We start from the raw sequence: 15,468 nt of genomic DNA on the forward strand, positions 1-15,468 counted from the left end.
TCCTCCTCCTCCTCCTCCTCCTGCCCGAGCCCCGGCTCCCGGCTCCCGACACCCGGCTCCTCCCCGGGGCGGCGACAAAAGCGCAGCCACACCGCCCCCAGCCCCTCTGCCCGCCCCCCCCCGGGGGTGGTTGGATGGGTTTGGGGTGGATTTAGGGGGTTTAGGGGTGGTGGGGATGGAGGGCGGGCTGTGGGGTAGCAGGGGGTACCGGGGGGAGCTCGTGCTGAGCCCCAAGGATGGGGGCAGCAGCTGGGGGGGCTTCGTTCCCAGCAGCTGGGGTTACTGGTTCCAGTCCCCCCATGGAAGTGGTTCCCAGTTAGCAGAGGTTTTGGGGCTCCTATCCCCTGGGTTTGGTGGCAAACAGCCCTGGGCAAAGCTTGGCCCCACGTGTGCTGAGCACAAAAAAAATTTGGCCACCCCCGGGGTTTTCCCGAGGGCCCCGACACGCTGACAGCGGGGAGCAGCGGGGTAAACCTGAGCCTGGAAACACAACGTGCAAAAAATGAAAATTAAATTAAAATAAAATAATAATAATAGACAGCTGGGTGAGCGCGGGGAGCTGGCAGCGGTGCCACCCGCCAGCTGTCACGGGGGGTTTGGGCTGCTCAAATTTGGTTTCTCCTGGGGGGGTTTGCTCAGAGCCAGGAGCCCCCAGGGCAGGACCCAGTGGCAGCCCTGGGTCCCTCTGGTTGTGCCACCAAGTCACCAAGCACACAACAACCACAGCCTGACACCCGTCCCAGCTCCCTGAGACACGGCCCCATCCCAAAACCATCCCTGGCCATGACTGTGGGATGGGGTGACGGCCAGGAGGGTCCTGCAGGCCCTGCGCCCAGGGGGCTCCCCCCTGCAGAAGGCATCTGAGCAGCTCCCCGTGAGCCCGGAGAGCCCCCAGCTCCCACCGCAGGCACGGAGCAGGCGGAGTTTTGTCACCATTCCCCCCATCTCTTTGATGTTCCCCAATTTTTCCGTTTCTAACCTCGCTGAGGAGCAACCTCTGCTAATTAGCCCGGAGCTGACAAAGCCATCAGAGGTGTCAGACCCTGCAAACAAAGCTCCCCTCCCTCCTTTCCCCCCCTGTCCCTAATGAGAGCCCCCCCCTGCACTCCACATCACAGCCCCGGCGTTTGTCTCGCACAAAGGCGACGCTCAACCTCCGGGCAGGGCACTCGCCTTTGGAGAGGGGACATGTCCCCCCCTGGACCCATCTGGGCTCGGGGAGGTTTCCTTCTCCTCCTTCCTTCCCTTTTCCTTGTGTTTAGGGACAGAAAACCAGAAAACAGAAGCTCTGGCTTCTAAAGAAGCCAAGGTGGCGCCTTTTGCCCCGGGGGAAGGAGTGGGGAGAGCTCGCTCCCTGTTTTGGGGACTGGTGCCTGCAGAAGGCGAGGTGCTGGATGGACGGACGGACGGATGGACGGACGGATGGATGGATGGATGGATGGATGGATGGACGGACAGACGGACAGTGGCTGTGAAGCCTCGTGGGAATGGGGCTGTGCCCAGGCCAGGTGCCAGCACCAACCCAGATCAGCTCAGGGCGCGTTTTGGCCGTTCCCTGCTGACAGCACGGGGCTGAGGGCAGTGGGACAGCTCAGCTCAGCAGGCATGGGAACCTGCAGCCCTGGGAGCCTGCCCGCCTGCGGCTCCTCCTGCCCGGCCCTCCCTGCAGGCAGCTTTTCCTCAGTGAAAATGACCAGATCTCGGTGTAAATGGACAGACCTGGGCACCCAGGTGAGGTCAGCACCGCCGGGGACTCGGGGACGCACCACCCGGGACCGGGAGCCCTCGGTCCCATCACGGCCCTGGGATGTGCTCAGCCCCTGGGCTGCAGCTGAGCTCTTCCAGGCGTTTCCAGCACCGGGGTGCAGGGACAAAGCAAGGCTCACGGCAGAAGCCCTGAGACCTGCAGTTTTCACCGGGAGCTTCTGCAGGGAAACAAAGCAGCAGACGTGAGGAATGCAACTGGCCTATTTGCCGGGGCTGCTCTCTGCCTCCGGCACACGGACGTGCCTCGGCTTGTCGTTTCAAGAGCTATTGTTGCTCGGGGCTGGGGGCCTCTTTGTTTCCTTTACCCTTTCTCCAGGCTTGGTCACAGCCCGGTATTAAATTATTCAAATCATCTCGCCGGGCTTCACAGCTGAACCGAGCGCGCAGGCTGCGAAATCCCCAGGGCTCCGGCCCTCGGTGCACAACCCCCAGCCCAGCACCAAGCCCCCTGCCTGGGGGGAAACGTCCCAATATTCGGGCTGGTGACACCCCCAGAACCAGCAGTGCTGTGCAAAGCCCCTCGTTAAGCCATAAAACAACCCACCCAGCACCAGCAGGGCAGAGGGGGCTGCCAGGAGCGTGCTGGAACAAGGAGCCGGGCTTTCAGGGCTGCACGTGGCCCGGGGGCAGAAGCATTTTGGTGTCACTGTTGGCGAGGCAAAGGGTGGCAGAGGATCCTGTCACCCGCCTGGTGAGGCTGGAGCAGGAATCCCTCCTTATGGGGTGTGTTTGGAGGTGGTGCGGGCTGAGGGGAGCCCCAAGAGAGGGGCTGGGTGGGTGCAGGGTGAGCACCGCACAGCCACAAGGGATCTCTTGCTACAGGAGGAAAGACAACGGCCCAGAGGGGCTGCGGGGTGGTTTTCCCCAGCCCTGCAATTATCCCGGTGCTCAGGTTGGTCTGGGAGCAGCTCCACCTTCCCCTCCACCGACAGCAGGGCTGCCAGAGCTGTCCCCGTAACCTGCAGCGCGAGGCGAGGGCCAAGGCACCGGCAGAGCCTTTGAACGCGAGCCGGCTTCCTGGGCTAGCAGGGTGTAACCGCCTGAAAAGGCAGCTCCACGAGAAACAAAAAAGGGCAGGGGAAAAACCCATTCACCCACCCCGCCAGGAGCCAAAGAGGGAGGCCGTGTCTGCAGCCAGGACTGCACACGCCTCTCCCGGCTGGACGGGACCTGCTCCCTTCCCCAGCCAGAGCCTGCGAGGCGAAGGAGGGGAGAGCAGGAGAGCTGCAGAAATTCATTACCTCTCACATGACAGAGGGATCAGTCGGCTCCTAGCAGAGCCCCGGCGAGGTTTCCCTCATTGAAGACGGGAGAGAATCACAAAAATAATTAGAGAGATTCCATCTCAGCCAGCTTATGAAAGCACCGACTTTATACACAACAGATTGGCAACAGCACAAAGATGGATGTGAAAGGCAAGAGCGTTTGCAATGTCAGACAGATCAGAGACAGAAGCTCATCAAAAAATGGCCCAGGGCAGATAGAAGTTAAAAAAAGAAAATAAAAAAAAAAAAAAAAGAAGGAAAGGAAAGGAAACGACCCTTCTGGAGATAAAAACCGTAACTCCTGTCTGTGACACGGTGATATGCCCCCCCTCCTGCCTGCAGAAAGGATCCCTGGTGAAAATTCATCATCTCCCTGTGGAGATCGGGGTTAAAAAACTTCACCTGGAGACAATCGCTCGCTGTGTTCTGCTGCCTTCCACTAGCTCGGCCGGGAGCCAGCGAGCTGGTCAGCAGCGGGATTTAGGGGCCTGAGGACAAACATCAGCTGGAGGATGCTCAGCTGGGCTCCCCGGGGCTGGAAGGGGAGAGCTCCAGGCGCTGCACCACAAGGCGTGACGCTGCTCGCGCCGGGTTCGGCCAGCCGTGCAGGGCAGGACCCTTGAAAGCGTGCTGAACAGCTCAAGCAACGGGCAGAAGGCTTTCAGGGGGGGATGGGAAAGGCCAGACTTCTCTAATTAGAAAAGAGGTTTGCACTTAGTCACCCAGTGTAGTGCCTGGGGCTGTAACTCCAGACACTGCTGCGCACAGGCTGACAGTTCTCTCAGACACCAAGCTGTCAGCCCGGGCTTTGTAACCAGAGACAGTTTCCACAGGGGAAAACAACCTCTGTGCTCACCAGCGGCAGAGGAGAGCCCTTCTGCTTCTACAGGCACTTCCAACAGGGTGGGGAAGAGCCCCAGTGTCACCCACCGAAGGCAGCACCAGCACTGGGGACGTCTGCCCCGCGGCAGGTCCAGTGCAGCGGCTCTCAGGCACTTCAGGTTCACAACGACCCTCGTTGATGTGATGTGAGACCAGCTCTGGTTCTGTGAGAACCATCGTCAGGAGCTCCCCGTCGTTGCAGCTCCCTTCTGGGCGCAGGGACACGGCACAGGCAGGCTACACGGAGCCTCCGCACCCGCAGGGTGAGGCTGGATGCTGCCCCGCTCGCCTCCAGCTCACTGCGGAGGTGACTCTTCCACGGCAGCTGAAAGACAAAAAACAACACCATGAATAAGCCCTAAGCCAGCGCTCGATGAAGCTGCAGCGAGGAGTGTCCTGCAGCAACAGATGAGCAATGCAAACCCTGCCCTGCTGCCCCTGGAAGAGTCAGTGGCAGAGCCCAAGCAGGAGGAAATATCTCGAGGCTCGCGCCTTCCTCCTCCTCTCCAGCACGCCCGGCTTCTCCCAGTTATCCCAGGCCTGTGTTTGCAGTGGGATTGAGCAAAGGGTGCAGCAGCAGTCTCACAATAAAGCGGGCACAAGTCCAAACCAGTCAAAAACAGCGCTGGCCACATGGGAGGAAACCGCAGAGCGGTGCACAACTGCCGCCCCAAAGGTGGAGCGCGGCTCGGCAGTGCCAGCACCCCTCCCAGCTCACAGCCAGACCTGAAAGTGGCTGGAACATCAAACGTGTCGCCAGCTCGGGCTCTTTTTGGAGAGGTTTCCAGGGGACTGAGCTGTGTGAAAGCCCGAAATGAGAACTTCAGCCCTGGTGCTGAATCTCGCAGCCGAGCCTCTGTGAGCTCAGCCCCTGGGAGCCCAGAACTCAGCTGCCCAGAGCTCAGCGTGACTCCAGCACGGGAAGGGGTTGCAGCTTGCAGCATTTTGCTCCCACGGCAAATTCCCTGCTTGTTCCTGAGCCCGGGGACTTGGCTGTTCCCCCGGTACCCTTCACAGCAGCACGCATCACGTGAGAGCTCGGCACTCATGGCAGCACCGGGACCGATGCCGCTGCGCTGGGGCAGCCAGCGGGCCTCCTCCCCTCGGGGCTGTAATTAGCCTCCTTGAAGTGGGCTGGGGCTGGGATCCCTCAGCCCAGAGCCGAGGCCATAATCAGCCCGGCAGAGGAGGAAGAAAGGCCCCCTCCAGCACTCTGGGCCAGGCTCCCATCGTACGCCCAGGCAGCGGAAGGGCAGGGTGATGCCACGGGCACGTTGTAACCACGCAGCGAGGCTGCCTTTGGCCCCAGCTGAGAGGAACCACAAAAACCATCGCTATCTTTTCCAAACCACAACGGAGAGCCGGCAGCCAAAACGACGCCTCAAATCTCAGCTTCTTATTTCAGCAGCAGCAATTAAGAGGGCCGCTCTTTTGGGATACTCGGCACGCCAGCTCCCCACCAGCTGCAGCCTGGCCAGCCCACCTGGCCGGGAGCGCGTGAGCCAGCCTCTGCCACCCCTCTCTGCTCCCCCAGCCCAGGGAAAACAGCAGTGCCACGGGGCGGTGCGGCAGAAGGGGAGTATTTCTGCACTTCAGGTTATTTCTGTTCCTCTAGATGGACAGGAATAACGCACAGCTATGTGCTGGGGTTGCTCGGTGCAGCTCTGGGCACGAGGCATTGTGTCTGGCTGGGCTGTGAGAGCAGGAATCTCGGCAGCAAAGCCTCTACTCACGCTTTACAGCCAGCAGCGTGTTCCCGTGGCAGCAGGCTACGGAGGTCACCAGGTATGGATGCGTCTCCTCCAGCTGCACAGGCCTCGGCGCTCCCGTTTCCTCGTCCTTCCTGCCCAAGCGTCCCCTGGCTCCTTTCCCCCAGGTGCACACCTCGCCATCTGCAGAGGGACACAGCTGGCTGCACGCAGGGCTCCCGGTGGCCTTCACCAGGGAGCAGCCTCCCCTCCACCTGGAGCTTTCTCCTGCTTTACCCAGCAACGTGAACTCCAGGCACAGGGAAGTCAGGGCCTGCTGCAGCCCAGCACGCGGGGGTTTAAGCCTCACCTGCTCCGATGGCCACGGTGAAGGCGTCCCCACAAGCCACCACGGTGACCTTCATGGCCTGGAGCCCCACCACCAGGTGTGGCACGCGACTGTTGCGGCAGGAGTTGGTGCCCAGCTGCCCGTGCTGGTTGCTCCCAAAGGCGTAACACTGGCCAGAAGCTGACAACAGAGAGAGGAGAAACAAAGGGGGTGTCAAAGGATGTAAGGAAGCCCCAAACCTCAAACAGAGATGGGAAAAACGAATGGGTTTCACCCAAGGATGCACAGAAGCCCTTTGCTCTCTACCACGCTGAGCATCCTACTCCACAGAGCTCCAGCACTGGGAGCAGGCTGGCTCTTGAGCCTCTTTTAGGCTTTTATCTACAAGAAAGGGAGGAAGAGAGAGCAAAGGCAGCCCCCTCTCAGGGGTCTGGGCACCCAAGCCTCACCTGTGACCGCAGCAGAGTGCGCCGTACCGATGTCAGCGCACACAATCGGCTCTTGGTTCAAAGGGGCTGACTGGGCGCACGTGAACACGGTGGCCTCTTCCACCTGGTCCTCCGGGGAAGGTTCTTCTGCTGATCTGATCTGGTCCAGGCCCAGCTTGTTACACCTGCAAAGAGAAAAGGGCAGCTGAGAGCTGGCTGAATCCAGCCTCAAATCCTGCCCGAGCATAACAGCAGCACCAGCAGTGAGAAGCTGGGGAGCAGCATCACATGGAGATGTCTTCTCAAGACCATCTTTGTGGTGGATGCAGCAAGGGCCTGAGGAAGCTGTAAGGCAGGCTCTGAGGTCTCCCAGACCCTCGTTTCCCCTACCTGTTGCTCCCGCAAGCGAGAATCTGGTTCTTCACTGTGAGGACCATGGAGGAATCGATGCCACAGATGACCCGCTGAGCCTCGTGCTCCGGTGGGACTGCTACCTGCTGGGGGGAGTTATGGCACTCCAGGGTGCCCAGCCCAAGCCGACCTGGCAGGAGGAACAAAGCAGGGCACAGCTGAGGGCAAGGCACAAACTGAGCACACCCCCAGGAGCCACTGCACCAATGGGGCTGCCTGCGAGAGCCCAGCCTGGGATTTATCACCAGGAAAGGCAGCAAAAACCCAAGCACGGGGGCCCTGGTATGCGCTGAAGCAGCTGCAACTTGTCCACACCCACCCAGCCTGGCACATCTGGAGCGGACTGCAGGCGAGCAGGGCCACGTGGGAGCAGGCAACGGAAAGCAGGAGCCCCGTTTGGCTCAGCAGAGCCCTTCTTACCATTATCCCCCCTGCCCCAGGCAAAGACTTCCCGTTCGTTGGAAACTGCCAGGACGTGGGACGCGCCACAGGCCACCTGCACCATCTCGTAGCCCAGCAGGGCCTCCACGATCTTGGGCTGGCAGGGGAAGAGCAGCAGCCGTCAGCCGAGACCTCCCAGCCCGCCCGGCTGCTCCCATCCCTCCCACCCTGTCCTGTCCGCCCCCCTCGAGCCCAAGCGCAGCGCTGGCACCATCCCAGTTTTCATCCAACACAAACACCGGCGAATTTTTTTTTGTTTTTCTGTTCCAAACAGCCTTCAAAGGGTTTTAAGAGACTACGTGCACGCAGCACAGAAGATAACGCAAACATCTCAGGGGCGGAAGAAAGCAGCCAGCACAACGGTTTGGAGAGGGAAGAGGTGCAGCCGAAGGGCTGGGATTCGCCCCCCTGCCCGTGCGGGGAGTGCCAGGGGCTGTTAACGCCCGCTCTGAGCAGGCAGGGGCTTGGTGCAGGATGCGTTGGCTGAAAAGCTCCGGTGCAGAGGAGCCGTGAGCCATCGCCACGTCCTCGTTAGGGCGTGGGGAGACCGCGATCTCCACGGTTCATCCAGCCCCTGCTGTGACCTGCTGTTAGATCTGACACCTCGCCGCGGCAAGCCTCCTGCTCATTATGTGCCTGAAGTGAAAAGCACCATTTGCTGGGAGCTGGCTGCTGCTCCCAATTGGTTTCCCCCCCCCCAAGCAATAAACACCCAGCAGCTCAGCTCCGGCCGGAGCGAGGCACAAATGAGCCAGCTGACCACAGAGACAAATGGCACCAGTCCCCGGGCTCGGCTGGAAGCCATCGGCTGCTGCCACATCCGAGGGCAGGCGAGGAAGAAGCTGGAAGGGAACAACAACCCCGCAGCCCCGGCACTGGGAGCCAATCGGAAACACACAGCTCTTCTTTAAATACTGGCTCTTTTGAAAAATAACTTTTCTCAGTGAACCCTGGCAGCTGCAGGCCAAGAGTGAAGCAGGCAGGTGTGTGATTGGAGGCAGGCTCCAAGCTGGGCGCCTGCCAACAGCAACCACAAGGCAGCTCTTGACTTCCCCCGCGCTCAAAGGGATCATTGTGCGGGGCGGGGGGGAGAGGCTGGAGAGAAAAAGAGAGAGGCAGGTTGGGCTTTTTAAAACCCGCAGCGACGAGGAGAGGAGGGGGAGGGCTGCGGATGCCAGAGCACGCCTGGGATGCACACCCCTGGAGCTGGGATGAGCCGTCTCACGTGGCGGATAAAGCGCAATCCGTCCCCTGCCCCGGGGGGAGCAGTGTGCCCGGCCCCTCGGCAACAAACCTGGCTGACATCCGTGAAGTTTCCGTGCCCCAAACAGCCGTTGCTGCCGCTGCCGAAGGTCATGATGATCCCCCGGTCTGGGAAGGCAGAACGAGGTGGTGTTAGTGGTACACGTGATGCCCTGCGAGGCACACAACACACACACAGAGCCCAAAGGTGCTTCAGCAAGCTTCCAGGGAGCAGCAGCCTCGATGCGCCGCGACAGCTCGCCAAACAACCATCAGGGTGATAGCGGGGCGCTGAGATAACATTGGTGCAGCTGTGTACGCAGGAGCTGCCGGCTGCACGGCCTGGCAAGGTGTTAAATACACAGAGCTGCTCAGCCAGCAGCCGCCCAGCAGAGCGCTGGCAGGAAACGCCACGGGGAGGGAGGACAAACACATGCTGGTGGGGTTGCTCGTCTGTCATCTACTGCCCTGAGCCCCGGCAGAAGGGCAAACAGAGCTCCCAAAGGACCCCCGGGAGGGTTTTGCTGCCTCAGGCTGGTGTGCGTGCTCTCCTCCCAGCCAGAAAGCCTCGTGGCTCGCTTTAACAGGGCGTCAGACCCTGCCTTCCTGCAGCTGAGGACAGCCAGCCCCCCAGGAGCTCACAGAAACCCCTCGTGCTGACTTCTTGTTGCCGTGCCAGTCCCCACCAGTCACTGCCTGTGTCCCTGTCACGCTCGCACAGTACGTGACAGAAAATGCCTGAAGTTCCCAGACATTCCTCACGCTCCAGGCCCCACTGCTCAGGCCATTTCTGGCTTCAGGTGACACCGCTGCAGGCAGGACAACAAACTGAATGCATTTATTGCCTTCCCCACACCAGACGGACCTTTGGGACCTGGCTGATCAGCACCACATCATGTGAGGTCCTGTGATTCGTGCCTGACCCTACCTGACGCTCCACAGCATGCCACGGAGCCCTTCATTTCATCCCAGCCCAGTGCATCTCCCAGTTCTGCTCCGAGCAGGTAGCCCAGGCTGTCACACTGCGTTTGTAACAGCACCAAACCAGGCTGGGACTCATCTGGGACTCATCCAGGCACCAAACCAGGCAGTCCTGGGACTTATCCAGGCAGCAGCTCACCTGTGAGACAGGCTGTGAAGAGATCGCCGCAGGACACGTGTTTGATGGTCACACCGGACTGGCCCTCCAGAAAACGGGAAACAAACTGAGGCTGCAGCTGCTCGGTGGCTCCTGGCAGAGAGGGGCCTCCTGCAGCACCCATCGGGGGAGCCTGGAGAGGAGAAGCACCAAGAGATGGGCAGGAGAATCAAGTTAGGCCCCTTCCCACAGTGCCTGGACTAGGCTGTGGTCTGGGGGACGCAGGGCCAGGACCTGTGCGGTGAGGGGAAGTTTCTCCTCCTCAGAAATCACCTCGGAGCCCTCGGCGGCCACTGCCCGCCCCAGTTTCCCCGTGGCTCACCTCCCACATGATGAGCCGCCCCGATTTGGTGACCCCGGCCTTCTGCGTCCTGCCAGCAGACACCTGCACCACTTCGGTGTTGAGCATGGGCAGGCGGAGCGGGGTGGTGATGCCGCTCCCCCAGGTGTAGATGGATGACAGGGGAGGAGGGATTCCCGTCCTGGCTGAGCCACCTCGAACACCTGCGGGTCAAACAGTGACGTTTCTTACTGTCCTCTCTCCCGAGTGCCTCTCTGACCCCCTGACACCCAAGGAAGAGGGTTTTTTTTTGGAAACTTCCTGCCAAGACTCACCCCGTGGCCGGGCGCTGCTCACTCGTCCCCCCGTCCGGCCGTGGGTCACTGCTGGCACGGGAGCCAGGGGCTTTTCAGGCCTGCCAAATGAAAACCCAGTCCTTACCGCCAGCTCAGGGCCACCCCAGAAGGTCTGGGCAGACCTACAGCAGAAGCCACAGCTGACTGGCTCACAGAACGGCCTCGGCAGGTGCTTTAAGCCACCTGAGAAAGGGAAGTCGGTGTCAGCGTGCTTCCCCCCGAGCTCCCAGCTCTCTGTTACCGCCACGACAAGCCCACACCTGCTGCGGCCACAAGCCACAGGGCCTGCAGCTGCTGCACGTTGGGTACTGCAGCAGAACAGCACGGGGACAACCCTTTGTGGGGCTTGTAACACAGACCACGAGCTGGTTTGATGCGTTGTGAGCCCTGGCAGCCCCTCCCGAGGGACGCAGCCGTGGCAGGATCGCTTGCCTCCTCATTTTAACGCTGCCCACGTCGGTGTAGAGGTTGAGAAGGGGGCGAATGCAGATGGCCTGGGCCATGATCTCGTTCAGCTGCGGCCGCTTGGAGGGGTCCAGGTTCAGCATGCTGAGGATGAGCTGGCGCAGGTCGGGGCTGTACCTGTCCGATATCGGGGCGAATGTCCCGCTCATGATCTTCAGCACCAAGGCAGGGAGATTCTGAGAGAAAATGAGAGAGAGACGTACAGTGGCTGGGCAGGCAGAGGCGAGGCCAAGGCTTAAGACACTCTCAGCACTGCCCTCTGCCTTCACACCATCAGGCGCAGCGAGGAGTGAACCAAGCAGGCATTTTCACCTCTGTAAGGGATCAGGATCACAGCTCCCTGCACTGCACACAAACCCGATCTGTCTTACCGCAGCTTCAAACGCTCTCTTGAGGCTGGCGAGCTCGTACAGCACACAGCCCAAAGCCCAGATGTCGCTCTTCTGGTTGTAAGGCTTCCCTTCGCAGAGCTCTGGGGAGATGTAGCACGGAGTTCCCACAACCTGAAAGGGATGGAGCAATCTACAGTGACGCTGTGAAAGGCAGGAAGGTGGAAGGAGAACAGCTTGGTTTACAGCCCAGGGCACTGACTGGCTGGAGCACCAAAGCTCAGGGGAGCTGGGCGTTTGTTCCCCGGTGTCAAAGTCTGGCTGACAATCTCGGTAAAAAATATGAGGATTTGCCTCCTGGAGGCCTCCCTTGCACATACAGAGATTTCCTCTCATTTTGCTGCTGTTCACTTGAGAGAATCAAAGCCCAGAGCAATGAGCACGCTATAAACGCCCAGCCAGGTCTGACCAGGTAGGGAACGATACCAAAATCTCAGGCACAGGGAGCAGATTAAGGCAAGGCAGGACAGAGGGGCACTGGCAGGAATTCAGGTGCCAGGTGTGTGTCAAATGAGCCTGCAAACACCATCCCTTAGGGTGGCAGCAGGAGAAGTTCAACTGATCCTCACCAGCGGGTTCAGACACCCCATCCTCTCTTCTCCCAGGCTTGGGCAGGCAGCTCTTGCCCACTTTTCTGCAGCCTAAAGAACCACAACAAATTTGGGCACGAAGCTACCAGCCTGTATGAACTCCGAGAAGCAAGGCAGCACTGCGTGGCCTGCTGTGAGTATCCTACCTCCAACCTTACTCCTACAGCAGCTCCCCAAAGACCATCACAAGCCAAGCCCAGCGTTTCCAGCCTGCTGCCGTGGCTGTAAGCAGCTCCCCTGTGAGGCCAGGCCACCCACCGTGTAGGCTTTGCTCTTGCTGCTCAGGATTTTGGAGATGCCAAAGTCCCCGATCTTGACGATCATGCGGTGCTTGTCCAAGAGGATGTTCTGCGTCTTCAGGTCGCGGTGCAGGATCTGCTTGGTGTGCACGTGGTGAAGAGCCAGGAGGATCTGCACGAAGAAGTGCAGGATGGTGTCCTCATCCAGCAAGGAGTTGCAGCGCTTGTGAATAAACTCTGCCAGCGTGCCCCCTGCAAAAGGGCAGCCAAGGGCTGTCAGCAAGGGTGGCTGCACGGGGCAGCACGAGCCCAGCCTAAAAATGTGGGGGATTTAGCATCTTAATGAGCCAAGCACATGGGAAAGAACACGTCCTGGTGGGACATGTGGCACGTTCTCTCCGTGCTCCCGAGACCGTGCAGAGAACAATGGCAGCACAGTTGGTGGGATGAAGAAACAGCGAGGGAGAAGTCGCTGTTGACACACTGTCAAAGGCAGCAGGAAAAAGGAACGTGAAAATTACAGCTCCTGGAGCCCTGTCAGGACACAAACCTCGATGGCAGAACAAGATAAGCCTGTTCTGCAGACAAAAATTCTTGCAGTCCAAGAGGCCACGTGGCACTGAGAGGCCCCTGTCGAGAAGGAGAGGTCTCGATTCAGGTTTCCTGCGAAACTTTTAACAATCTCTCATGCAAATGTTGAGTTAATCTTACACTCCACGGCAAGTCTCGTTAGAAATCACATCTTCCCACACAGATCTGTGCGACCAACAGCGTGGCCAAGAGCTGACAAAAGGAAACATAAGCGAAACCCAAACCCGGGGCAGATGGTGGAACGCTTATCATCGGCAGGGGTGTCAGAAATCTCTTTGTATCTGTTAGGAGTAGCGGGCATAAGGCGTGTAAGCACAGAAATACGGGACGGCTGGGGGTTGGCAGGGACCTGTGGAGGTCCTCACGTCCACCCCCTGCTCACTACAGACGATTGCCCAGGCCCACGACCAGATGGCTTCTGAGGATCTCCAGGGAGGGCGACTTCAGCACCTCTCTGGGCAACCTGTGCCAGCGCCCAGCCACTTGGCTCTTGGTCAGCTTGGCACCCACCAGGACGCACAGATGCTGCTCTGGAAAGATCTATAAGGACCATATCTGCTCCAGAAAGCCTCGTTTGTAGTCTTGGGGGTTTCTGGAGGACAAAGTGAGGCCACAGCAGATGGACCCATGGCGAGCTGAATGCTTGGTGTCCCCTGGAGCTGTCACAGGCTCGAGGGGCGAGCGGGGCGCACCTGGGGCGTACTCCATGGCGATCATGAGGGCCTTGTCCTCCAGGAAGTTCTCGTAGTACTCGATGACGTTGGGGTGGCTGAGCAGCTTCAGCACCTGGCACTCGTTCTGCGCCGCCAGCCGCTCGTCCTTGCTCATCTGCTCCACGGGGATCTGCTTCAGGATGACCAGCTTCTGGTCGGCCTTGCGCAGGCACAGGTGGACGATGCTGCGGGGACACAAGGAGGGGGACACACAGGGAGCCCTTGGGTGACACTTGGGCCTGGGGGCTGTCGCGTTGCCATGGCAACGGGGCCTGCATGGCAACCCCTTCCCCATCCCGGGGGGGGCTGCCATGTCGTGTCCCCCCCCCCCCCTTTTCCCGTTACCATGGCAACAGCCAGGGTCAGCCCCCACCCCAGGGTGCCACCCTGACCCCGCGTTGCCATGGCAACGGGCCCCGGAGCCTGGTTGCCATGGTAACGAGGCCTGCGGCCTACCACCCCGCGGTGCCCTGCCGCCCCTCACCCCCTCACCCCCTCACCCCCCCACCCCCGGAGCCCCCCTCAGCCGCCAGCCGTCCCCCCTCACCCGAAGGCCCCTCTCCCCACCACCCGGATCCGTTCGTATTTCTCCATCGCTCCCCCTGCAGGCCCAGGCCCCCCCCGTCTCCATGGAGACACTTCCGGGTTCTTCTACGGCGGCCGCGGGCGGCCAAAACTCCCCGCTCCGCTCCCGTTATTCCCCCCCCCACCTCGTTTTAGGGCCATTCTATGGCCACGGAGCCCCCCCGGCGGCTCCTCACCGCTCCCCACCCCACCGGGGGGTCCCCTCCCGGCTGTTGGGTGCCCCCATCCCCTCCCTGCCGCCTCCCCAAGCCAGCTTTGCCCCCCCCAGGCACCCCTCTCGGACCCCCCTGGGGGGGTCTCTGGCACCTGGGGGGGGGTCTCTGGCACTGGGGGGAGCCCCCCCTGCCCCAAAGAGGGGCACAGGGACAGCGGTGGCACTGCCACCCCCCCTCAAGCCATGCGGTGTGGCCGTGCTGCCATCTAGCGACACCCAGCACGGCGCGATGGGGGCTGGGGGGGTCCCCAGAGCCCCCCCTGTAGCAGTTTGGGGTGGTTGGGGGTGAGGGGACAGCGCTGCGACACCAGAGGGGGGGCTCCGGGACACGCACACAGTGCCTGGGATGGATGTGTAACACCCTGCGGGTGGGCGACGCCTGGTGTGCACTAAAGGGGCCTCAAAGCCCCCCCAGCCCCAGCCCCCCAGCATGGACATGCAGTGCCCAATGCATGCCCACGTCTGTGCAATGCCCAGGATGCACGTGCAGTGCTCGATGCACACACACACACACGGAATGCCCAGCATGGGTGTGCAATGGCTGATGCACACACACGTGCAATGCACAACATGCACACACAATGGCCAATACACGCATGCACACGTGCAGTACATGCAATGCCCAGCAGGGACAAAGAATGGCTGGTGCATGCACACGTACGTGCAATGCCCAGCATGGATGTGCAATGCACGGCATAGACGTGCAATGGCTGATGCACACACACACACACACGTGCAATGCCCAGCACAGAGGTGCAATGCCTGATGCATGCACACACGTGTGCAATGTTTGGCACAGACATGCAATAAGCAGTACGCAGACACCCGTGTGCAATGCTCAGCATGGACATGCAGTGCCCGATGCACACCCACACACATGTGCAATGCCCATCAGGAACATGCAATGCCCATCAGGAACGTGCAATGCCCGATGCACACCCCCACACATGTGTGCAATGCCCAGCAGGAACATGCAATGCCTGGTGCACACCCCCACACATGTGCAATGCCCAGCAGGAACATGCAATGCCCATCAGGAACGTGCAATGCCCGATGCACACCCCCACACATGTGCAATGCCCAGCAGGAACATGCAATGCCCGGTGCATACCCCCACACGTGTGCAATGCCCAGCACGGACATGCAATGCTCAGCAGAAACATGCAATGCCCAGCAGGGACGTGCAATGCCCAATGCACACCCACACACGTGTGCAATGCCCAGCAGGAACGTGCAATGCCCGATGCACACCCCCACACATGTGCAATGCTCAGCATGGACGTGCAATGCTCAGCATGGACGTGCAATGCCCAATACACACCCCCTCACATGTGCAATGCCCAGCACAGACATGCAATGCCTGATGCACACCCCCACACGTGTGCAATGCCCAGCATGGACGTGCAATGCTCAGCAGGAACGTGCCATGCCCAGC

The 15,468-nt window shown here is 60.5% G+C and overlaps 1 protein-coding gene across 1 annotated transcript; it reads right to left on the bottom strand.

Annotated features, from left to right (window-relative positions):
• Positions 1–3,105: 3,105 nt before the first annotated feature.
• On the bottom strand, positions 3,106–13,909 carry NEK8 (NIMA related kinase 8). Its single transcript, XM_038165611.2, has 15 exons — positions 13,782–13,909; positions 13,214–13,419; positions 11,950–12,182; positions 11,084–11,215; positions 10,680–10,888; positions 10,227–10,306; positions 9,934–10,115; positions 9,594–9,744; positions 8,526–8,602; positions 7,211–7,328; positions 6,770–6,920; positions 6,401–6,564; positions 5,973–6,131; positions 5,648–5,806; positions 3,106–4,239 (listed from the first exon to the last, which is right to left on the bottom strand). The coding sequence occupies exons 1-15, from the start codon at positions 13,826–13,828 to the stop codon at positions 4,211–4,213; spliced, it is 2,097 nt and encodes a 698-aa protein (XP_038021539.2). The 5' UTR covers positions 13,829–13,909; the 3' UTR covers positions 3,106–4,210.
• Positions 13,910–15,468: the final 1,559 nt, after the last annotated feature.

This window comes from Anas platyrhynchos, chromosome 20 (assembly GCF_047663525.1).
Source record: "Anas platyrhynchos isolate ZD024472 breed Pekin duck chromosome 20, IASCAAS_PekinDuck_T2T, whole genome shotgun sequence".
Classification (NCBI taxonomy): domain Eukaryota; kingdom Metazoa; phylum Chordata; class Aves; order Anseriformes; family Anatidae; genus Anas; species Anas platyrhynchos.